The sequence below is a fragment of the Mobula birostris genome, chromosome 21 (assembly GCF_030028105.1).
Source record: "Mobula birostris isolate sMobBir1 chromosome 21, sMobBir1.hap1, whole genome shotgun sequence".
NCBI classification, from domain to species: domain Eukaryota; kingdom Metazoa; phylum Chordata; class Chondrichthyes; order Myliobatiformes; family Myliobatidae; genus Mobula; species Mobula birostris.
This window is the reverse complement of record NC_092390.1, coordinates 18,641,314-18,665,256: the sequence shown is the minus strand read 5'-3', so window position 1 is coordinate 18,665,256 and position 23,943 is coordinate 18,641,314. Positions and strand designations below refer to the sequence as shown.

The 23,943-nt window shown below is 46.1% G+C and overlaps 1 protein-coding gene across 4 annotated transcripts in view; it reads left to right on the top strand.

Annotated features, from left to right (window-relative positions):
- Positions 1–23,569, top strand: part of nt5c2a (5'-nucleotidase, cytosolic IIa) — a 67,818-nt gene extending 44,249 nt beyond the window's left edge. For 3 of the 4 annotated variants that reach the window (XM_072239082.1, XM_072239081.1, XM_072239083.1), the window contains 12 exons: positions 1,574–1,631; positions 2,000–2,093; positions 2,644–2,697; positions 3,548–3,631; positions 3,821–3,862; positions 5,489–5,596; positions 13,088–13,154; positions 13,610–13,780; positions 14,594–14,645; positions 14,894–14,954; positions 15,410–15,586; positions 21,543–23,569. In XM_072239082.1, coding sequence (XP_072095183.1) covers positions 1,574–1,631; positions 2,000–2,093; positions 2,644–2,697; positions 3,548–3,631; positions 3,821–3,862; positions 5,489–5,596; positions 13,088–13,154; positions 13,610–13,780; positions 14,594–14,645; positions 14,894–14,954; positions 15,410–15,586; positions 21,543–21,788 — 1,214 coding nt within the window. In that variant the 3' untranslated portion in view covers positions 21,789–23,569. The remainder of the gene's footprint in view (positions 1–1,573; positions 1,632–1,999; positions 2,094–2,643; positions 2,698–3,547; positions 3,632–3,820; positions 3,863–5,488; positions 5,597–13,087; positions 13,155–13,609; positions 13,781–14,593; positions 14,646–14,893; positions 14,955–15,409; positions 15,587–21,542) is intronic. The other variant, XM_072239084.1, reaches the window with a different exon arrangement.
- The last annotated feature ends 374 nt before the right edge of the window (positions 23,570–23,943 follow it).

The window sequence follows — 23,943 nt, the reverse complement described above, 5'->3', positions numbered from 1 at the left end:
GATTCCCTGGTGAGCTGTTTGGTTTTGGTGTGAGATTGGGGTGATTCCCTGGTGAGCTGTTTGGTTTTGGTGTGAGATTGGGGAGATTCCCTGGTGAGCTGTTTGGTTTTGGTGTGAGATTGGGGAGATTCCCTGGTGAGCTGTTTGGTTTTGGTGTGAGATTGGGGTGATTCCCTGGTGAGCTGTTTGGTTTTGGTGTGAGATTGGGGTGATTCCCTGGTGAGCTGTTTGGTTTTGGTGTGAGATTGGGGAGATCTGGTGAGCTGTTTGGTTTTGGTGTGTGAGATTGGGGAGATTCCCTGGTGAGCTGTTTGGTTTTGGTGTGAGATTGGGGAGATTCCCTGGTGAGCTGTTTGGTTTTGGTGTGAGATTGGAATGATTCTCTGGTGAGCTGTTTGGTTGTGGTGTGTGAGATTGGGGAGATCTCCTGGTGAGCTGTTTGGTTGTGGTGTATGAGATTGGGGAAATCTAGAACTGAGGGAGTAATATATACACCAGACAGAATCGATGCCCATAGTGGGCTGTGGTTGCCTTTGAAGCCAGCGGTGGAGGAGTGAAATTATAGATTATGATCTTTCAAATGTGTAACTGTTCTCCAGTTTTATGTACAATGGACTTCGATCTATTGATGTTACCGTACACAGGACAATCCTGAGATCCATCCAACTTTGTGTAACTACATTGGCAAAGTTCAATGTTTTACAAACTGCCTATTGTTCTGTCTTCAGGTAATGTTTACACACTTCCTTTGGGTAGGTAAACAATCTGCAGCTGGTAATTCTGGATAATTATGAGCAATTTTGGGACCCTTATCTAAGATTGTGGAGGGTGCAGAGGAGGTTCATGAGAATAATCCTGGGAATGAGAGAGTTAAGGTGTGAGGAGCATTTGATGACTCTGGGCCTGTACTCACTTGAGTCCAGAAGAATGAGAGCACAATCTCATTGAAACTTTTCGAATATTGAAAGGCCTAGATAGAGTGGATATGGAGAGGATGTTTCCTATAGTGTTAGAGCCTAGGACCAGAAGGCACAGCCTCAGAATAGAAGGACACCTCTAGAACAGAGATGAGGAAGAATTTCTTAGCTACAATGGTAGTCAATCTCTCGAATTCTTCACCATAGATGGCTGTGGCAGCTGAGTCATTGGATGTATTTAAGGTGGAGTTTGATAGGTTCTTGTAAGGGCATCATACGTTATGGGGAGAAGGCAGGAGAACGGGATTGAGAGGGATAATAAATGATGGACTGAATAATCTAATTCTGCCCCTTATGTCTTATGTTCTTATCCCTCCTTGTAGCCCACACTCTGCCCTGTAGGTACACTCCATTACCATGCATTAGAACGGGTCCTGCTGCTGGCCTGTATCTGAGCTGCTCTCTCAGTGCCCCCATTCCTTTGGAAAGAGTCTGTGAAAACCTTGGCACATGATCACCCAGAGCCGGCCCTCTCGCTGCATTATTTGCCCACTTCCATTGCATAGTGCCGTTTTGTTGGTGCGTCTGTGGTTGCTCGGCGTGTCAGATCCAGAGATGACTTCTCACTGGGCATTTGTTATCCTTCCCTTTTGCAGAGACCTACCTGTTTGCTTGCCTGGTTGATTTTTTCACCAATTGCTCCCGATACACAAGGTAAGCGGTGGGTTACTTGGGCCAGAGTGCACAGTTCTCCATGGAGACAGAGAATGTGGAATATCTGTAAAATCTCCAGGCCTTGCCCCATGCAGGCTGATATACACGGGGAATAGATCACTGAGACTGATGTGAAGGGTATTTCTTTGTGAAGAAGTGTGGACTGTGGATGAGACTGGTGATCTGGGGTTTTACCTGGTTTGGGAAGAGATTGCTCGGCACTGACCCCATACATGGTGCTGATTTGCCCCTCTTCTACCCTGCCGGTCCCTGATGAAGCCCACTGGAAACCATAAGCTCTGAATCAGCTGTTTGGCTTCCCTTGGACTGTTTAGACATTAGCGTGATCTTTTCCCTTTTTCACACAGCTGTGAGACAGGATTTAAGGATGGGGATCTCTTCATGTCCTTCAAGAGTATGTTCCAGGATGTGCGGGATGCTGTTGACTGGGTTCATTACAAGGTAACTGTTTCCGATGGTGTTCAGTGGTCACTCACTGTGATTGACTTAAAAACTCTGCACTTCCATCTGATTGGGTCAGGTGTTGAGACAAGTAAAAAACATTGGAAAAAAGGAATTTAATTTGTTTATCAGTGATGTTTGGCTCGGCACAAGGAATCTGCAGGTCATCTGACGAGTGTGTGCACTACTCCTGTGTTGCATTAATTCAATATCCACACTCTCGCTCTTATGAACACACCAGACAATTGCACACACACAGACAGACAGATACACATATTTGTATTAGTCTGAAATGCACTGTAAAAGCCTCTCACTGGTTTATTATCCACAGAGATGTGACCGAGTGGCCGTGTAATTGATACAGAGACCAGTTCTGGTATTTCAGAGCGAGTCAGTCTTTACAGGCGAAGAGGTGAAATCAGCTGCTGTCTGAGACTGAATCTCATACAGAGTTAGCACAGGGGACAGTGACAATTAACTGAGACTGGGTCTCACAGAGTTAACACAAGTGCATTCCAAAGCCACGTTCCGATTCTCCTGTTTTATTTAGGGATCATTGAAAGAGAAGACTTTAGAAAATTTGGAGACCTACGTTGTTAAAGAGGTAAGTTGGTGGTTTCTTTCTGAGGACGTAGTAGGGGAACAGTAGGACTAGTGGAGTTGGTTTGTTGTACTTATCTCCATGGTAACTTCTGCAGTTGCACCTTGTGGTTGTTGGAGATTGATCAGTTCCAGAACATCCCTGCTGTAGTTCCTCAGGCAAAGGCCCGTCCTTTTCTCAGGACAAGAGTGTGGCTGTTGCCAAAAGTTAGTTTAATGTTCCCTTCACTGTACAGATTACAAACCAGTCCCAAAGACTGGTCCCCATTCAGCCACCAGTGTTCCTTATAAATGCCAGGCCCTGCCCGTCTCCCGCCAGGGAGACCAACAGCAGCCACTCTCTCATACCCCACTGTTTAGGTTGCAGAGGACATCCCATGGCACCTGACAAGACCCCCCCCAACGGTGCAGTGGAACGTTGCTCACTCACCCGGGTGACTGCAGCCTGAACAACTCTCCACCTGCCCCAGTCTAAACACTTCCTCCCCCCACCACAATGGCTATAATGTGTACCGTCCATCTTACCCAGGAAAAGTAAGAATGAAGGGACTGTGCGGATGGTGAGGTAAGGGTGGGCATTGTCTGAGTTGAGAAAGGGAGTGCTGAAGGGATGTGGGTCGTTGAGGTGTGATGGGGATGAGTGGGTGTACAGTGTAGAGGATATGGGGATATGGGATGCTGCCATGATGTGTGAAGGGTGGGTGTGGGATCTGGGATTTGGTGGGTATGGTATGGTCCAGAAGGGGATGGTGTTGTACGGGACGGGACAAGTGTGGGGTCTGGGATGGGGTGGGAGAGTGGACTGCAGTTGGTGTGTGGTGCCTGTCAGAACTTGAACCTTGCTTGTGTTTCAGCCCAAACTGCCATTACTGCTCAGTCGGATGAATGAAGTTGGCAAAGTTTTCCTGGTCACCAACAGCGACTACCAGTACACCAATGTGAGGATGAGTCTACTGGTGTGGGCGGGGGTTGTGGGGAAAGGGTTGGGGAGACATCCTGACATGGTGAGAGTGTATCTGTCTGCTTCCCTGTCAGTCGGTTTCAAAACCTTGGCCTGTGTTCCTTGTGGGTCACTTACACTGAATCTCGTTACTGGTCGTTGCACTAATGGATTTCTTATTTTACAGAAAATTATGACCTACATGTTTGACTTTGGCCATGGCCCCATGGTAAGTGAAGTGTCTGGGATTGAAGTGGCACTGGGAGGGGAGAGATGAGGGGGTAGGTCTGGTTACTGACAGATGGGCAAGGTGGGAGGGCACAGGACTGGTCACTGACAAATGAACAAGATGGGAGCGCACAGGACTAGTTAATGATGGATGGACAAGGTAAGAGGGTAGGGGTGAGGGCACAGGACTGGCTAATGACGGATGGACAAGGTGGTAGGGGAGGGCTGAGGACATGGACTGCTTACTGATGGATGGACAAGGTGAGAGGGCAAAGGACTGGCTACTGATGGATGGAAAAGGTGGGAGGGTACGGCACTGGTTACTGACAGATGGATGAGGTGGGAGGGGTGAGAAGAAAGGACTGTTTACTGACGGAGGGACAAGGTGAGAGGGGGTGGAGTTTGTGTGTATTTGTACAACTGGAGAGGGCAGCCTGCTCCTGCTCTCCATGTGTGCAGATCACTGGGTTAGATACTGCTGGAAACACTCAGCATGTGTGGAGAGAAAACCCAAGCTAACATTTCAGGTTTGAAATGGGCAAGAAGTCGGTTGGGGGAATGGATAGAACATGGGGAATATCTTCTGATAGGGTGAGACCAGATGTGTTGATATAGCAGTTAAAAGCACATTTTTATTGTGTGCGTGATGTGTATCTTTCGGCAGGACTGTGAGATGCCGCCGGCTGGGCCAGGGGCATGTGGTTGGTAGTCAGGCTGAACTAATGATGGCACAAGGACTTCAGCCAATGTTGCAGGTTGATGCTGTCGGGATGAGGGAGTTTCCTGCAGTTAGAGAACATGATGGTGTGGCCTGGAGACTGCAGCATGCCCGGACGAGAGAATGGGGATTGTTCCTCAACCTCGCGCTGTGGCTGTAGCAGTTGTTGTTTGTGTGGGAGACTGAGAAATTACCTTGTAGAGATGTATAAAAATCCTGAGGGACATTGATATTGTGAATGCATGCAGTCTATTTCCAGAGTTGGGAAATCAAGAACTAGAGGGCACAAGTTTAAGATGAGAGGGGTTAGATTTAGTAGGAACCTGAGGGTAACATTTTCTTTGGACTGAGGGTGGCAGTGTATGGAATGGACTGCCAGATGATGTGGTTCAGATAGGTATGGTTGCAACTTCTAAAAGACACTCGGAGAGGTACATGGATAGGAAAGGTTTAGAGGTATGTGGGCCAATTGCTGCCAAACAGGACCAGCCTGAATAGGGCATCTTGGTTGTTGTGGATGAGTTGCGCCAAAGAGCCTGTTTCCATGCAGTAGGATACCCTAGGAGGTCAGAGTGGGGTGAGATAGAGAAGTAAAGCAGCAGAAACCCACAGTTCAGGGTCTTGCCTGCGAATAGAGTAAGGTACATCCACGTCTCCAAAACAAAATGTTCGAGCCTCTTATCTGACCCTGGAGCTATCATCTCTCATTCCTGGAACCGTTTGTAATGATCTCTAATGACCTTCTATTATTTGATACTATGTTAGAATAAATACAGGTCAGTTTACTCCATGGGGGAGATAAACATTAGTATTTCAAGGTGTTTCTAGCAAGTGTAAGCCTGATTGTTGTGACTGAGGACAAAATACATGCCCCAATGGTCAGGTTTGTAACAGTTCGTTTCATTGCAGCCTGGAACCCCTCACCGACCTTGGCAGTCATACTTCGATCTGGTCGTGGTGGATGCTCGGAAGCCGCTATTTTTCAGCGAGGGAACGGTTCTGCGTCAAGTGGACAAGGTTTGAGATTAAACCTCAGCTCCTTACTCTGGCTGGGAGATTGATGAGGGAAGGAACAAGCAAAATCTGTAGTCACAAGGATATAGCAGTCCAGGGCCAGGAGACTCCTTGGAGAGATATTGAAATTGTTCAATCAATTTTGGATGAAACCCTGCTGTTGGATAGGTGTGATTGGTCCTGTATACCACTGCCCCCGCTCATCTACATTCGCTGTGCACACTGACTTATCTCAGCAGACTATCTGGTCATCATATGGGAGCTCCCACTGTCTAAATCAGATAACATTTATGTTAATAAAGATGTACAACACTGGATTAAAGTGTGAGAGGGTGCCCAAAGGGTATAAAACAGATGTACAGTTTTAATTCCAAATGCTGATGATCGTGATGTGTTGATGTATGTAGATAATTGGTGTCTGATCATGATTGCTTTTAGAATCTTTTTCAAAAAACTACTGGCTATACCTTTGGGAGATGCAACCAGAATTAATGCAGGCAAAAGAGGTTTATAGAAACATAGACACATAGAAAATAGGTGCAGGAGTAGGCCATTCGGCCCTTCGAGCCTGCACCGCCATTTATTATGATCATGGCTGATCATCCAACTCAGAACCCCGCCCCAGCCTTCCCTCCATACCCCCTGACCCCCGTAGCCACAAGGGCCATATCTAACTCCCTCTTAAATATAGCCAATGAACTGGCCTCAACTGTTTCCTGTGGCGGAGAATTCCACAGATTCACCACTCTCTGTGTGAAGAAGTTTTTCCTAATCTCGGTCCTAAAAGGCTTCCCCTCTATCCTCAAACTGTGACCCCTTGTTCTGGACTTCCCCAACATCGGGAACAATCTTCCTGCATCTAGCCTGTCCAATCCCTTTAGGATCTTACGTTTCAATCAGATCCCCCCTCAATCTTCTAAATTCCAACGAGTACAAGCCCAGTTCATCCAGTCTTTCTTCATATGAAAGTCCTGCCATCCCAGGAATCAATCTGGTGAACCTTCTTTGTACTCCCTCTACTGGCAAGGATGTCTTGCCTCAGATTAGGGGACCAAAACTGCACACAATACTCCAGGTGTGGTCTCACCAAGGCCTTGTACAACTGCAGTAGTACCTCCCTGCTCCTGTACTCGAATCCTCTCGCTATAAATGCCAGCATACCATTCGCCTTTTTCACCGCCTGCTGTACCTGCATGCCCACTTTCAATGACTGATGTATAATGACACCCAGGTCTCGTTGCACCTCCCCTTTTCCTAATCGGCCACCATTCAGATAATAATCTGTTTTCCTATTTTTGCCACCAAAGTGGATAACTTCACATTTATCCACATTAAATTGCATCTGCCATGAATTTGCCCACTCACCCAACCTATCCAAGTCACCCTGCATCCTCTTAGCATCCTCCTCACAGCTAACACTGCCACCCAGCTTCGTGTCATCCGCAAACTTGGAGATGCTGCATTTAATTCCCTCATCCAAGTCATTAATATATATTGTAAACAACTGGGGTCCCAGCACTGAGCCTTGCGGTACCCCACTAGTCACCGCCTGCCATTCTGAAAAGGTCCCGTTTATTCCCACTCTTTGCTTCCTGTCTGCTAACCAACTCTCCACCCACACTAATACCATACCCCCAATACCGTGTGCTTTAAGTTTGCACACTAATCTCCTGTGTGGGACCTTGTCAAAAGCCTTCTGAAAATCCAAATATACCACATCCACTGGTTCTCCCCTATCCACTCTACTAGTTACATCCTCAAAAAATTCTATGAGATTCGTCAGACATGATTTTCCTTTCACAAATCCATGCTGACTTTGTCCGATCATTTCACCGCTTTCCAAATGTGCTGTTATCACATCCTTGATAACTGACTCCAGCAGTTTCCCCACCACCGACGTTAGGCTAACCGGTCTATAATTCCCCGGTTTCTCTCTCCCTCCTTTTTTAAAAAGTGGAGTTACATTAGCCACCCTCCAATCCTCAGGAACTAGTCCAGAATCTAACGAGTTTTGAAAAATTATCACTAATGCATCCACTATTTCTTGGGCTACTTCCTTAAGCACCCTGGGATGCAGACCATCTGGCCCTGGGGATTTATCTGCCTTCAATCCCTTCAATTTACCTAACACCACTTCCCTACTAACATGTATTTCGCTCAGTTCCTCCATCTCACTGGACCCTCTGTCCCCTACTATTTCTGGAAGATTATTTATGTCCTCCTTAGTGAAGACAGAACCAAAGTAATTATTCAATTGGTCTGCCATGTCCTTGCTCCCCATAATCAATTCACCTGTTTCTGTCTGCAGGGGACCTACATTTGTCTTTACCAGTCTTTTCCTTTTTACATATCTATAAAAGCTTTTACAGTCCGTTTTTATGTTTCATGCCAGTTTTCTCTCATAATCTTTTTTCCCCTTCCTAATTAAGCCCTTTGTCCTCCTCTGCTGAACTCTGAATTTCTCCCAGTCCTCAGGTGAGCCACTTTCTCTGGCTAATTTGTATGCTTCTTCTTTGGAATTGATACTATCCCTAATTTCTGTTGTCAGCCACGGGTGCACTACCTTCCTTGATTTATTCTTTTGCCAAACTGGGATGAACAATTGTTGTAGTTCATCCATGCAACCTTTAAATGCTTGCCATTGCATATCCACCATCAATCCTTTAAGTGTCATTTGCCAGTCTATCTTAGCTAATTCACGTCTCATACCTTCAAAGTTACCCCTCTTTAAGTTCAGAACCTTTGTTTCTGAATTAACTATGTCACTCTCCATCTTAATGAAGAATTCCACCATATTATGGTCACTCTTACCCAAGGGGCCTCTCACGACAAGATTGCAAATTAATCCTTCCTCATTGCTCAAAACCCAGTCCAGAATAGCCTGCTCTCTAGTTGGTTCCTCGACATGTTGGTTCAAAAAACCATCCCGCATACATTCCAAGAAATCCACTTCCTCAGCACCTTTACCAATTTGGTTCACCCAATCTACATGTAGATTGAAGTCACCCATTATAACTGCTGTTCCTTTATTGCACACATTTCTAATTTCCTGTTTAATACCATCTCCAACCTCACTACTACTGTTACACAACTCCCACCAGCGTCTTCTGCCCCTTAGTGTTACGCAGCTCTACCCATATCGATTCCACATCTTCCCGGCTTATGTCCTTCCTTTCTATTGCGTTAATCTCTTCTTTAACCAGCAACGCCACCCCACCTCCCCTTCCTTCATGTCTATCCCTCCTGAATATTGAATATCCCTGAATGTTGAGCTCCCATCCCTGGTCACCCTGGAGCAATGTCTCTGTGATCCCAACTATATCATAATCATTAATAACAATCTGCACTTTCAATTCATCCACCTTATTACGAATGCTCCTTGCATTGACACACAAAGCCTTCAGGCGTTCTTTTACAACTCTCTTAGCCCTTATACAATTATGCTGAAAAGTGGCCCTTTTTAATGCTTGCCCTGGATTTGTCGGCCTGCCACTTTTACTTTTCTCCATAGTACTTTTTATTTCTACCCTCACTTTACACCCCTCTGCCTCTCTGCACTGGTTCCCATCCCCCTGTAGTGAACTAACCTCCTCACGCCTAGCCTCTTTAATTTGATTCCCACCCCCCAACCATTCTAGTTTAAAGTCACCTCAGTAGCCCCCGCTAATCTCCCTGCCAGGATATTGGTCCCCCTAGGATTCAAGTGCAACCCGTCCTTTTTGTACAGGTCACGCCTGCGCCAAAAGAGGTCCCAATGATCCAAAAACTTGAATTATTACTGCCACATCTGGCTATAATCAAAATACTGCAACTTGACATAATATTATGCAGTGCTAAAAGAAATCTTAAAGACTTTGTTTTCTTCAGTCTAGCCTTCGACTTGATGGGATGTGGGATTATTGGCAGAGCCTGAGGTGTCCGTTCTCTGTGAACCGGGTGGGAGCGGGCCTGTGCAAAGCTCAACAAGCAGGTCAATAACGTCTCTACAGACAGAGGGTGGCAAATGCTAGATGCGGGTGGGGGACACAGTTCCATTGTCTGATTTTGTGTAATTGTGTCACAGATTTATTGTGTATCCTACAAAGGCTGTGCATTCACTTTGGGGGTCCTATCATCTCCCATTCAGTGCTTGCTGCGGCAGACTGTGTTTGGAGAGGCCAGAGGTTGACATTGTTCTACCTGTAATCTCCTCTGCATCCTATCCAAGACCTTGACATTTAGAGGAACAAATTTGTAGAGAGATTGCATACTATTGTGAGTAACATAAGATTGTGATAGTAGGTGATTTTAACTTTCCATGTATTGACTGAGACTTCCAAATAGTAAAAGGACTAGATGGTATAGAGTTTGTCAAATGTGTTCAGGAAAGTTTCTTGTATCAATACATAGAAGTCCCAATGAGAGAGTGTACAATGCTTGATCTTCTATAAGGGAATGAAATAGGACAGAAGTTTGTGTAGGAGGTATTGCATCTAGTGGTCATAATGCCATTAGTTTCCAGGTAATCATGGAAAAAAGATAGGTCTGGTCCTTGGGTTGAGATTCTAAACTGGAGAAAGGTCAATTTTTGGTGGTATCCAAAAGGATCTGGCAATACAGGCTGTTTACTGACGAAGTGTTCTTGGTCAGGTGGAGGCCTTCAAAAGTGAATTTTTTGAGTACAAAGCTTGTATGTGCCAGTCAGAATAAAAGGCAAGGATAACAGGGTTCAGGGAACCTTGGTTTTCGAGAGATATTGAGGCCTTGGTTAAGAAAAAGAGAAGGTTTTTAGCAGGTATAGGCAGGTAGGGACAAATGAGGTACTTGAGTATAAAAAATGCAAGAGAACACTTAAGAAATCGGGAAGGCATGAGGTTGCTCCAGCAGAGGTGAGTCAACACAGAGGCTTCTACATATATGTTAAGAGCAAAAGGGTTGCAAGGGACAAAACTGGTCCTCGGGAAGACCAGAGTGGTAATCTATGCGTGGAGCGAAAAGAGATGGGGGAATATCTTAAATGAATTTTTGGCATCTATATTTACTCAGGTGACAGACAGTCTATGGAAGTAAGGCAAAGCAGCAACGAGGTCATGGACTCTATACAGATTACAGGAAGATACCAGGAAAGTGGATAAAGGCATGGATTTAGCAAGGCCATTAGTCATTAGCATTGGTCAAGGTCCTGCGTGGGACATTCAAGACGAGGTGGTAAATTGATTTCTTCCACAAAGCCAATGTCTGATCCAGAGAGTGGTTGTAGATGGTTGCCTCTCTAGTAGAGAGCTGCAGGGATTGGTGCTGGGTCCGTTGTTATTTGTCATCTGTATCAATGATCTAGATGATAATGTGGTTAACTGGATCAGTAAATTTGTGGATGGCACCAAGAGTGGGGATGTATTGGTCAGCGAGGAAGACTATCAAAACTTGCAGCAGGATCTGGACCAGATAGAAAAATGGGCTGAACAATAGCATTTAATGCAGACAAGTATGAGGTGTTGCACTTTGGGAGGACCAAACACAGTAGGTCTTATGCAGTGAACGGTAGGGCATTGAGGAGTGCAGTAGAACAGAAGGATCTGGGAATTCAGTCCTATAATTCATTGAGAGTCACAAGTAGATGGGGTCATAAATTAAGCCTTTGGCATATTGGCCTTCATAGATTAAAATATTGAGTACAATAGTTGGGATGTTATGTTGAAGTTGTATGAAACGTTGGTGAGGTATCATTTGGAGTGTTATATGCAGTCTTGGTCACCTACCTACAGGAAAGAAGCAAAAAAGATTGAAAGCATACAGAGAAGGATGTTGCTGGGACTGGAGGACTGAGTTGAGGAAAGATTGATTAGGTTAGGACAGTATTCTTTAGAACGTAGATTGAGAGATTTGATAGAGTTGTACAAAATTATGAGGGGTGTAGATAGGGTAAATGCAAGCAGGCTTTTTCCACTGAGGTTGGGTGAGACTAGAGGTCATGGGTTAAGGGTGGAAGGTGAAATGTTTAAGAGGAACATGAGGGGAAATGTCTTCACTCAGATGAGGTGAGAGTAGAAGGAGCTGCCAGCGCAAGTGGTGGGTGCGATTTTGACTTTAATGTTGAAGCAAAGTTTGGATAGGTATGTGGATGGGAGGGGTATGGAGGACTATGGTCCTAGTGCAGGTCAATGGGACCAGGCAGTTTAAATGGAGTTCTGTCAGAGTCCATGATCTACAGCTGCACTCAAATTGCGGTTCTTCACGGCGGTGGATTCCTGCTCTAGGAGCTCACCGAGTGGCCAAGTGTGTCTGATATCTCCTGGAGGGGATTGGCAGATGTGCACCTTCGGGCCCTGATTTCTCACTGGTGCTGCCAACTGAAGCATCACAGGAGATCGGAACATCATGACAGCGGGTGCAGCTGTCTGAGGCCGCTGGACTTGAGTGATCGCTTTCTCTCTCCCTCTGTCTCTGGAGGGGAGGGAGGAGGAGTTTGCTGCTAATTCTTCAGTCGGGGGAATTCAAAATAAAAGCGATGCTACAGAATGAAACATAAAAAAGCGAGTTGTTGGTCTCGGCTATCACTGTGGAAGGAGTGATAGCTCTCTCTCCCTCATATGGGTGAGAGAGAGAGTGAGAGAGAGAGAGAGAGAGAGAGAGAGAGAGATAATGTGAATGAATGAATGAATGAGAATGTGTCATGTCAAAGTGCTGAGTTGTGGACTATAGTTTTTGATCATGGTCCCTTTGGGACTTTGCTTTTTCTTGCATGCTGGGTTGTTGGGGGCAGGGTGATGGCTGATGCTTTCTATTGGAATAAGAGGGAGAGGGTTGATGCTTTGCTGTTTGTGTGTGGGAGGGGGAGGGGTTCTTCGGGGTTCAAACATTTTCCTATCATTCATTGTTTGAGGTTTTCTTCTGTTTTGTGGAGAGTAAGAATTTAAGTTTGTATACATTTTCTGATAGTAAATGGAACCATTGAGATGGCTCATATTGTCTGTGCCGAACCAAGCGTGTGTTTCTGTGCTGTAATTTTCTGTGGCTATCATATCAGCTGCTGAAGCCTGACAGTTATTCCCCAAACTCGTGTTGCCTTCCTACCTCTAAGAGCTTTCCCAACATCCTGGCACCTGGCAGTGCTGTTCCTGGAGCCCCTTCTGTTCATTATTCACCACCCCTCCTCCTCCCTATAACACCTAATGTGTGCCTACCCAAAGCACTGGTGAGTCTGGGACTCCTGCATGTTGTTCCCCTTCTCACTGTGGGTGTCATCAGCCGTAGGCTTCGGCGTGATGGTCCTCGTTCCCTAGAAACCCGTTATATCAGTGCTGCTGCATTTGGTTTGAGATGGCCCTGATCTCTCGGGAAAGATGTAACTGAGAGCAGTGAGGTCCTTGCTCTGGGATGTGCCAGCCTGTCCTGAGGCTGAGGACACAATCAGTGTGCATGGATGCATCTTGAACCCGGAGGTTGAGGAATACATGGTGTGGGGGAAGAAGCATCCATTAATTGAAAGTCTTCGTTTCACTTGTTCCCATGTAGACAACTGGCCACTTGAAGATCGGGACACATACGGGACCTCTGCAGCACGGTGTTGTGTACTCAGGAGGTGAGTGTCCAGCAGGCTGCCTCTCTGACCCTGCTGTCTATTACAGTGACATTATATGCAAGGTAATATTGGGAGCTGCCGGTATAAACCAGTTCTACTTCCTTCCCTGGGGGTGAGTGGGTTTTGATTGTGGGCAGGCGGTGGGGGTAGAAAATTGGGTTTGCACAGGGGAGGGCTGAGGCTGCCTGTGGTGGGCGTAGGTCACTGGCTCTGGGCTCACTTGGAGGGCTGAGTGCCCCTGCCGCCCCTCTTCAGAGCAAAACCCAAAGCTGCTGGAGGCACCCAGCAGATCAGGTAGCATCACAGAGGGAGATGGGCAGGTGATGTTTTTGGGTTGGCCTTCACCTGATGACATTATGGTTTGCTGAATCCAGTAATTCTACAACCAACTCTAAGGTGAAAGGAAAAAGGTTACATGATCCTGATTGTGTGTGTGCGTGGGGGGTGTTTTCCAGGTTCTTCGGATATAATGGGGGACCTGCTGGGAGCAAAAGGCAAAGACATTCTGTACATTGGCGATCACATCTTTGGTGACATCCTGAAATCAAAGAAACGGCAGGGCTGGAGAACGTTCCTGGTCATCCCTGAACTGGCACAGGAGCTGCACGTCTGGACAGACAAGAGCAGTAAGACCACAGCACCTGCACATGGCTTCTGGCTGTCCACCTACCACTTTCCTAATAACTGGACTGGCAATCCGCGGCAGCTCTGCTTCAGCTATCCATATTCTGCCCCTCGAGAGGGTCCTGCCTGTCAGACTGATGTGGGGAGGATGAGCCCAGGAAATCCAGGAGAAAGTGGCACTTTGGATTAGAAAATGGCTCGGGAGAATGCTGAGGGGATGTTGATGGAATTGTTAGTGACAGGGAGGTGATGGGTGTGTACTGAGTTACCATGGCACCATGTGTTATGTTGGGTTCCTTGGGGGAAGTAATGTGCTTACTGAGTTTGTCAGGACTGATTTCCTTACATTTGACACAAATTACAAATGGCTTGGACTGGATTGTAATCAGGTGGATGGATACGGAGATGAGCAAGGAATGGAGGCTGAGCAGATTCCTAAAAGGGGTGAAGCCAGTGGAATGCTTGCTTTGAAGTTATGAATGTAGGACTGGAAGGTGGTGCTGGGACAGTATAAAAGTCTGGTTATGAGGAAAGGCAGACTTGGCCAGTGCGGCTGAGGAATGTGTAACTGAGGATGGTGAAATAAGTGTTCTGATCTGGTTGAGCAGAAAGCCCTGTTCTCTTGCAGAGATCGGTAATTAGGGGCATGGCCACCGGTGAGGAAGCAGACTAACCTCTGCTGTATCTGTGGACAGGGTGGGCTGGCTGCCTTTTGTGCTGTGAATCACTGATTCCCACTGTTGGCTGATGCCTGTCCTCTGCTCCTTCTGCTGTCTGTTCCTGTGAACCAGCGCTGACTTGCCTTTATTTTCCAGGCCTATTTGAGGAGCTACAGAGTCTGGACGTGTTTCTGGCAGAGCTCTACAAGTGAGTATGGAAACAGTCATCTTAAGAACGAGTTACCCAGGATTACTGAAAGCTGAATAAACTTCTTTAAAAAAAAAACAACTCAAGTGACACTGAGGGGCTAAACCACTCAGTCAGTGGGTAATTGACCTCAGTTTGTTGGTGGAAACCCAATAAATCTTCTACACTCATACCCGTTTGTGCTGATGCATTTCCCAGTGTTAATGTTAGTGTTCCTGACAGTTTTCATTGGTGTTCTTCCCCCACAGACACCTGGACAGCAGCAGCAATGAGCGGCCTGACATCAGCGCCATTCAGAGACGCATCAAGGTGAGATGAGGGCTCCATTCTCCCAGGGTTGAGACCTCAATCCCCAAAAATTATAATTACCTTCTGCCAGGATATTAAGGGAGTGACTGACACTACTGGCCAGTGCTTGGCCATTGATCCCTGTCTCACTGGTCCTATCTATTTTTCTTTCCAGCCAGTCCCCTCACTAGAACTCATGTCTACAATCAGAGTTGCATAGCCCTTGTCTTGCTCTCCCGACATGTAATGAGTGTCTCTTGTATTCAGGTTACTCTATAGCGGTCACAGTGCCCGCCCACCCACCACCCACTTCTCATCCCGAGTGCCTGAGACTTGCCATTACTTAAATTGAACACCAGTTTCTTCTGGTCTGATGACTGCTGGAACTTCTAAGTGTGGAATTGCAGAAAAGATGGGGTAATTTTAAATCATCGTTCTTGAATGGATTCTCACTCCTCCTCTCTGCCTCCGTGCAGAAAGTCACTCATGACATGGACATGTGTTACGGGATGATGGGGAGCCTGTTCCGCAGCGGCTCCCGGCAGACGCTCTTTGCCAGTCAGGTCATGCGCTATGCAGATCTCTACGCAGCCTCGTTCATCAACCTGTTGTACTACCCTTTCAGTTACCTCTTCCGAGCTGCCCACGTCTTGGTGAGTATGTCACTTCATCAGAAATCTGGGCGTCTTACTTTGTTCCGCCACACTGGGAACAAAGCAAGAATAAGACGGGGCAAGTGATAGTGTAGGGGAGCACTTTGCATCCAGTGACCATAATGCCATTAGTAAAGGTAATTATGGAAAAGGGTATGTCTTGCCCTGGGTTGAGATTCTAAATGGGAGAAAGGCCAATTTTTTTGGTATCAGAAAAGATATGGCAGGTGTGAACTATTTTCTGGCAAAGATGTACTTGGTGAGTGGGAGGTGTTCAAAAGGAAAATTTTGAGAGTATAAAGCTTGTATAGGCCTATCAGGATAAAAGGTAAAGATAACAGGTTTAGGGAACCTTGGTTTTTGAGAGATTTTGTGGCCCTGGTTAAGGGAAAAAATGTTTTTAGCAGGTAGGAGCAAATGTGCTTATGGTGTATAAGAAGTGCAAGAGAACACTTGAAAGTGGAATCAGGAGGGCTAAGAGAAGGCATGAGGTTGCCCGAGCAGCCAGGTGAAGGAAACTCCTAAGGGATTCTACAGATATGTTAAGAGCAAAAAGATTGCAAGGGACAAAATTGGTCATCTGGAAGATCTGAGTGCTAGTACATACGTGGAGCCAAAAGAGATGGGGAAATCTTATGTTTTTTTTTTGTATCAGTATTTACTCGGGAGATGGACACAGTCTACAGGAGTGAGGCAAAGTAGGGTGGATAAATCACAAGGGCCTAACAAGATGTTTCCTCAGACCCTGTGGGAAGCAAATGCAGAAATTGCAGGGGCAGAGATATTTAAGTCATCCTTAGTGGCAGGTGAGGTGCTGGAGGATAGTTAATGTTGTTCAGCTGTTTAAGAAAGGCTTTAAAAATAAACCAGGAAATTATAGGCCAGTGAACCAGGTATCAGTGGTGAGAAGGTTTTTGTAAGGTATTCTAAGGGATTGGATATATGAGTATTTGGATAGATGGACTGATTAGGGATGATCAGCATGGCTTTGTGCGCGGTAGGTTATGTCTAACCAATCTTATAATTTTTCGAGGAAGTTACCAGGAAAGTTGATGAAGGCAAGGCAACAGATGTTGTCTACACTGACTTTAGCCAGGGATCTGACAGTCCCACATGGGAGGTTGGTCAAGAAGTTTCAGTTGCTCGGCATTCAAGCTGAGGTAGCAAATTGGATTAGAAGGGAGAACTGGCTGATGGGAGAAGTCAGAGTGGTAGTTGATGGTTGCCTCTGTGAAGGCCTGTGACTAGTGAAGTGCTGCGGGGATTGGTGCTGGGTCCATTGTTGTTTGTCATCTATATCAGTGACCTGGATGTGGTTAACTGGATCAGCAAATCTGCAGATGCAACTATTATTGGGGATGTAGTGGACAGAGGGGAAGACGCTGAGAGCTTGCAGTGGGATCTTGACCAGCTGGAAAAGGGACTGAATGGCAGATGGAATTTAATGCAGTCAAATGCAAGGTGTTACAACTTTGGTAGGACCAACTAAGGTAGGTCTTACACAGTGAACAGTAGGACATTGAATGATGTTGCAGAACAAAGGGATTTGGGAATACAGGTTCATAATTCATTGAAAGTGGTATCACATAGATAGGGTCATAAAAAAGCTTTTGGCACATTGGCCTTCATAAATCAAAGTACTGAGTACAGGAGATAGGACATTATGTTGAAGTTGTATAAGACATTGCTGAGGCCTAATTTGGAGTAGTGTGTATTGTTTTGGTCACCTATCTACAGGAAAGATGTAAATAAGGTTGAGAAGTCTGGGGAAAATTTACAAGGAGGATGCTGGGATTGGAGGACCTGAGTTATAAGATTGAATAGGTTAGGACTTTGTTCCTTGGAATGTAGAAGATTGAGAGGAGATTTGATAAGAGGTATGCAAAATTATGAGGGGTATAGAGAGGGTAAATGCAAGCAGGCTTTTTCCAGTGGGACTATAACTAGATGTTATGAGTTAAGGGTGAAAAGCTTAAGGGGAACATGACAGGAAACTTCTTCATCCAGAGGGTTGTAAGAATGTGTAACGAGCTGTTAGTGTAAGTGATGCATGCAAGCTCAATTTCAACATTTAAGAGAAGTTTGGATAGGTACATTGATGTATGGAGGGCTATGATTCTGGTGCAGGTTGATGGGAGTAAGTAGTTCAAATGGCTTGGCCAAAGGGCCTATTTCTGTGCTGTACTTTTGTATGACTGTTGACTTGCCACAGCAAACCCTTGTCCCCAGTCTGTACTGAACTTGCTCATGGAATACAGGTTAGGGTAGCATGGTCATGAACTTTGGTAAAAGGAGTAAAGGTGTAGACTATTTCTAAACAGAAAGCAAATTCTGAAATTGGAGGTGCACAGGGACTTGGCAGTCCTCGGGCCAGATTCTTCAAAGGTTAACTTGCAGGTTGATTTGGGGGTGAAGGTAAAGGCAATAGTAGCACTCATTTCGAGGACTAAAACAAGAATGTAATGCTGAGGTTTTATAAGGCATAGGCGAAACCACATTTAGAGTACTGTGAGCAGTTTTGGGCCCTTTATCTGGGAAAGGATAATGTATGAGGGTCATATGCTGGCTGTGGGCCTGTACTCACTGAGGTTTAGAAGAATGGGATGGGGGATCTTATAAAAACCGATCGAATATTGGAAGGCCGAGATAATATGGATGTAGAAAGGATATTTCCAATTGTGCGAGAGTCTGGGACCAGTGGACACAACCACAGGACGTCCCTTTAGCAGAAAGATTATTTTCTGTAATATACACAAAATGCTGGAGGAATTCGCAGGCCAGGCAGCATCTATGGAAAAGAGTAAACAGTCAACATTTCGGGCTGAGACACTTTATCAGGACTGGAAAGGAAGAGAAATCAGAGTAAGAAAGTGGGGGGAGGGGAAGAAGTATAAAATGGTAGGTGAAACTGGGAGGTGGTGGTGAAGTGAAGGGGTGGGAAGTTGATTGGTGAAAGAGATGAAGGGGGAATCTGGTACGAGAGGACAGAAGACCATGGAAGGAAGGGGGAGGTGATGGGCAGGTAAGGAGATAAGGTGAGAGGGGAAACAGGAATGGTGAAAGGGGAGGGGAAATTACTAGAAGTTTGAGAAATTGATGTTCATGCCATTAGGTTGAACGCTACCCAGACAGAGGCTATCCACTGCCTTTGCTCCATCTCTCAGTTCCTCCATCTCCGCCATATCTACCCTCAGGATGAGGCTTTTAATTCCAGAACAACTGAGAAGTCCTCCTTTTTCAAAGAAAGAGGCTTCCCGTCATCCAGCACCAACACTGCCCTCACCCGCATCCCTTGCATTTTGTGCACATCGGCCCTCATGCCATTCTCCCACTGCCACACCAGGGACAGGGATAGGGTTCCTCTTGTCCTTGTCCACCATCCCACTAGCTTCTGCATTCAGCACATTATTCTCCATAATTTCTGCCATCTCCAACAGGATCACACTATCATGCCCTTTTTTCCCTCCCCCTATGTCATAGTCATACTTCATTGATCCCGGGGGAAATTGGTTTTCGTTACAGTTGCACCATAAATAATTAATAGTAATAAAACCATAAATAGTAAATAGTAATATGTAAATTATGCCAGGAAATAAGTCCAGGACCAGCCTACTGGCTCAGTCCATGGCCTCCTCTACTGTCACTTGTATTCTGCCTGCGCACAAACAACAATTTCTTGAACTTCTGGTAATTCCCCCCCCTTCATCATTCCCCATTCCTGCTTTCCCCCCTCACCCATCTCCTTACCGGCCCATCACCTCCCTCTGGTGCTCCAGTCCCTTCCCTTTCTTCCATGGCCTTCATATCAGATTTCCCCTGCTCCCACTCTCTTCTCTTCCACCAATCAACTTCCCTAGCTCTTCACTTCACCCCACCCCTAGTTTCACCTATCAACCTTGTACTTCCTCCTCTTTCTCCCCCCACCCCCACCCACCTTCTTACTGACTGCTCCTTTTCCTTTCTAGTTCTGATGACGTTTCTGGACAAGAGCCTCCGACTGTTTACTCTTTCCCATGATGCTCAGTACCTCCAGCATTGTGTGTTGCTTAGGATTTCCAGCATCCGCCGGTTTTCTTGTTTGATTTTCACAGCAAGAGGGTGGTGAATCTGTGGAATTAATTTCCATAAACTGTTACGGAGGCCAGGTTATTGAATATATTTAAGTGGAGATTGATAGGGTGTCAGAGGATAGGAGAATGGGGTTGATGGGAATGATAAATCAGCTACGATGAAATGGAGGAGTAGACTTGATGGGCCAAAGTGTAATTCTCCATCTGTGTCTTATGGTCTCATCAGCTGGGCTGTAGATATTGTGGCATATGATCCCCTATTTGGGGGAGTGGCAACAGTTACACGTGAATACAGTACAGACATGTGATCTACAGCAAACAAGGAGGCAGGGGAGTGCACAGACTGCTGATGGTGTACATTAAGCCTCCAGTCCACCCCATACACTTGATGATGGTGGGCAGCTTGGTACAGCAAGGTTGGGAAAGGTTCAACATCAGTCAGCTGGGTGATGACTCATTGGTCCTGGCAGATGGGCCATTCTCCTGCCGCATCGGTTATTATTCTCAGGGTACAGGACATTCACCAGGATCGTGGTTTCCCTTCTGCCGTCATCAGTGATGTCCTCACCCACATCTCCTCCATTTCTCGCACTTCAGACCTCACCCCATCCTCCCGTCACCACAACAGGGACAGAGTTCCCCTTGTCCTCACCTACCACCCCACCAGCCTCTGAATCCAGCACATTATCCTCCACAACTTCCGCCACCTTCAACAGGACCCCACCACGAAGCACACCTTTCCCTCCGCACAGATCTCCCACCCGGCACTTATCCCTGTAAGCGTCAGTGCTACACCTGTCCCTACACCACCTTTCTAACCACTATTCAGGGTCCCAAACAGTCCTTCCAGGTGAGGCAACACTTCACTTGTGAGTCTGTTGGAGTCATCTATTGCATCCGGTGCGGCCTCCTCTACATCAGTGAAACCTGACGCAGATTGGGGGACCGCTTCGTTGAGTACCTCTGCTCTGTCCGCCACAACAGACAGGATCTCCCGGTTGCCACCCACTTCAACTCTGCTTCCCATTCCCATTCGGATATGTCCATACATGGCCTCCTCTACTGCTATGATAAGGCCAAACTCAGGTTGGAGCAGCAACACCTCATATACCACCTGGGTAGTCTCCAGCCCCTTGGTATGAACATTGAATTCTCCAACTTCCGGTAATTCCCTCCCCCTCCCTACCCCCATCCCAGTTTCACTCTGCCCCTCCCCCAGCTGCCTATCTCCTCCCTCATGGTTCCACCTCCTTCTACTACCCATTGTGCTTTTCCCCCCATTCCTGCCTATCCCCTCCCCCATCCCTTGATCTTTCCCCTTACTGGTTTTTCACCTGGCACCTACCAGCCTTCTCCTTCCCACCCTCCCCCCGCCTTCTTTATAGGGCCTCTGCCCCCTCCCTCTTCAGTCCTGACGAAGGGTTTCAGCCTGAAACGTTGATTGTTCGTCTCTGTGGATGCTGCCCGACCTGCTGAGTTCCTCCAGTGTGTTGTGCGTATTGCTTTGACCCCAGCATCTGCAGTGTATTGTGTGTTTACAGGACATTCCTGGCTGCAAACAGTAATTAGGGTGCAGAACTTAAATCTCTGCTACAGCTAACAAAATGCAAAACAGGAGTAATTTAGAGCAAAGGGTATGTGCACTCAGATCACAAGTAATCTTTGTCTTGTTCCCAGTTTCTTCCCAAAACCCTGCACTTCTTGGTTCCTCTACATTGCTCCTCTCTACCTTGGTCTGACCTTTTCACATTCCACCTTGATGTGCGTGTTCTGTTCTCCCCTCCACTGTTGCGTCTCCTCACCCCCCCCACCACCACCACGCGCGCACACACACAGCTGCTTTGTGCTCCCAATCTTCATGATGTTCCCCTTGCTTTGTCCTTTAGATGCCCCATGAGTCCACCGTGGAGCACAGCCATGCAGATATTAACTACATCGAGTCTCCAATGGCAACACGTAACCGTTCAATGGGCTCTGCGGATTTTAAAGGTACTGAGTTCAAAAGGCACCAACTGACCAGATCAATCAGTGAGATCAAACCGCCTAATCTTTTCCCACAAACTCCACAAGAGATTACACATTGCCACGATGAAGATGACGATGAAGAAGAGGAGGAGGAGGAGGAAGAGTAGCAGCAATGAAACTCAATCCTGACCCCACCCCATGGAACTGAAAAATGGTTTGAGGCATGCACATTGAAGATGGTGATCCGGTTCACAAGGGCAATCAAGGATTCAAAGGAACAAGTGTTAGTTTTAATTCTGGAAAATTAACACCTCATTGACTTTTTCGATTTTTCCGAGTGATTTAACATTATACAAATGTTTTAATAATGGGTCAGAAGTTTGCATTGAGAGTGTGATGGATGGGGGAGACTGTGCTGAATAGTATGTCATTGCTGTGATGAGAAGGTAGTGATTGTGTGATTCAGACTGTAATCCCTTGATCTCTGATTTAATGCAATTCATGGTGGAGAGAAAATGCTTGTGACAACTTTGAATGCAAGTCTTTTCACTTCAGTAACTTATGGACCTGTTTTTGTAGGTGGAGGGGAAGAGGGCTTAGATGCACTGGTGTGTGGCATATTATGAGTTAAGTATCTCTAAATCAAAGCACAAACTAGTTGAGACTGGGGCAGTGGGTGGGCTGACAGTCTGACCCTTCACTTTTATACATCATGCTGTACGACTCTATGCAGAATCCACCAGGGACAACATGGGCTTGCTGTTCAGGCGCATTAGATGTTAGTACGGTGCTTCCCACATTCCTTGGTTGAATTGAGCCTCCGCTTGGGAATAGTGTGAGCACCACAAAAAAGCCCAGCTGTAGCTTTCTCAGAAGAATCAGTCTGTTCAAACAATCAAGTATAGAAAAGAGTTTCACTCTATGTCTGACCTTGGAAGTGCCTGATGGAATGGTGTAGAAGGAGCTTCTGTGTCTGACTCAGGAGTGCACGATGGGAAGGTGTGGAGAGAGCTTCACTCTGTGCCTTATCTTGATTGTTTAAGGTGTCGGCAAAGGAGCAGAGCGACTGCCCATTCCACACCAAACTGTATCTATGTACAGTTTGAGAGACAGTGTGGGGTTGATGAGCTGAGGTTACAGACAGGACCTACTGCACACAGTACAAACCAGCAGTAGGACGAGAGGACTTTGCTCCGCCAGTCCACAATGCTGACACGGACTTAAAGGGGTTACTGTGTTCTAACTCTCGTTTAGAGAGATTGATTGATAAACTAACAAGTAGTCCAAAAATTTGCAAATTTCTGTGATATTCTAATCTGTTGTAGGTACAACAAATGCTGCCCCCACTTCTAGATTCAGTGTGAAAATTCATAGGTTAGATGTTTTCCATCCCAGTGCCTCTTGTCTGCCATCTGGGCATGGCCTTCCAAATAAAGTTGCCAGTGTTAGGTTGCCTTGAAATCCAAAAAAAAAGTTGATATTCTGAAGATTCTGCCGTTGAAGCAGTGGGCTTGTATACACCTGTTCATTTAACATCTTACCTTTTCCTTCTGGTTAAATTAAAAGGTGTTGGAATACAACTTTGCAAAGTTACAGCTGACTGTCTGTGATTCTGGGCAGTGAGCCACTGGAGTCTTGCTGACTTTGCCACCCAACACGGACAGCACATTCTCAGCCCCTTGTTCAAATCTCCTCACAGGACTGACGAAAACAGCAACGGTGTAATTCAGTGGCATGTGAGAGAACCACTTCAGAAGAAGATTTGTTAAGGCTCTGGTTCTGATTTCAAAATTGCACAGAAGCCTGGGATTACAGGTTCTAGCTCAGGCACAGACCAAACTGAACATGTTTCAGACTCTGAGTTTCCTCAGAGAGCTGTTCAGATATCCTCTTCCACTGTAAAAATGTATCTGATTCCATTTGTAAAATAAATAAAATATTCAATACAAACGGCATCTGTTCTTAGGGTTGAAAAGTCAAATACTAGAGGTCTTGCATTTAAGATAACGGGACAAAAGAGATGTGGACAAGTTCTTATTTGCTACAGAGTGGTGAGTACCGGGAATGTGCTGCCTGAAGTGGTTGTGGAGGCAGAGATGATAGAGTTCTTCAGAAAGGCTCTTGTGCACTTGAATGTGTAGAGAATGGAAGGATACGGACATTGTGAAAGGCAATAGGGGTTAGTTAGTTGGGCTATTAGTTTGACACATTCCTGTGAGACTGAGAAATACTGTGGATACTCACTAATTCGGCAGGCTAAACTGCAGCACCAACTCAAGGGTCATTAAAATCAAGGCTGATCCATCCACAACTATGCCAATA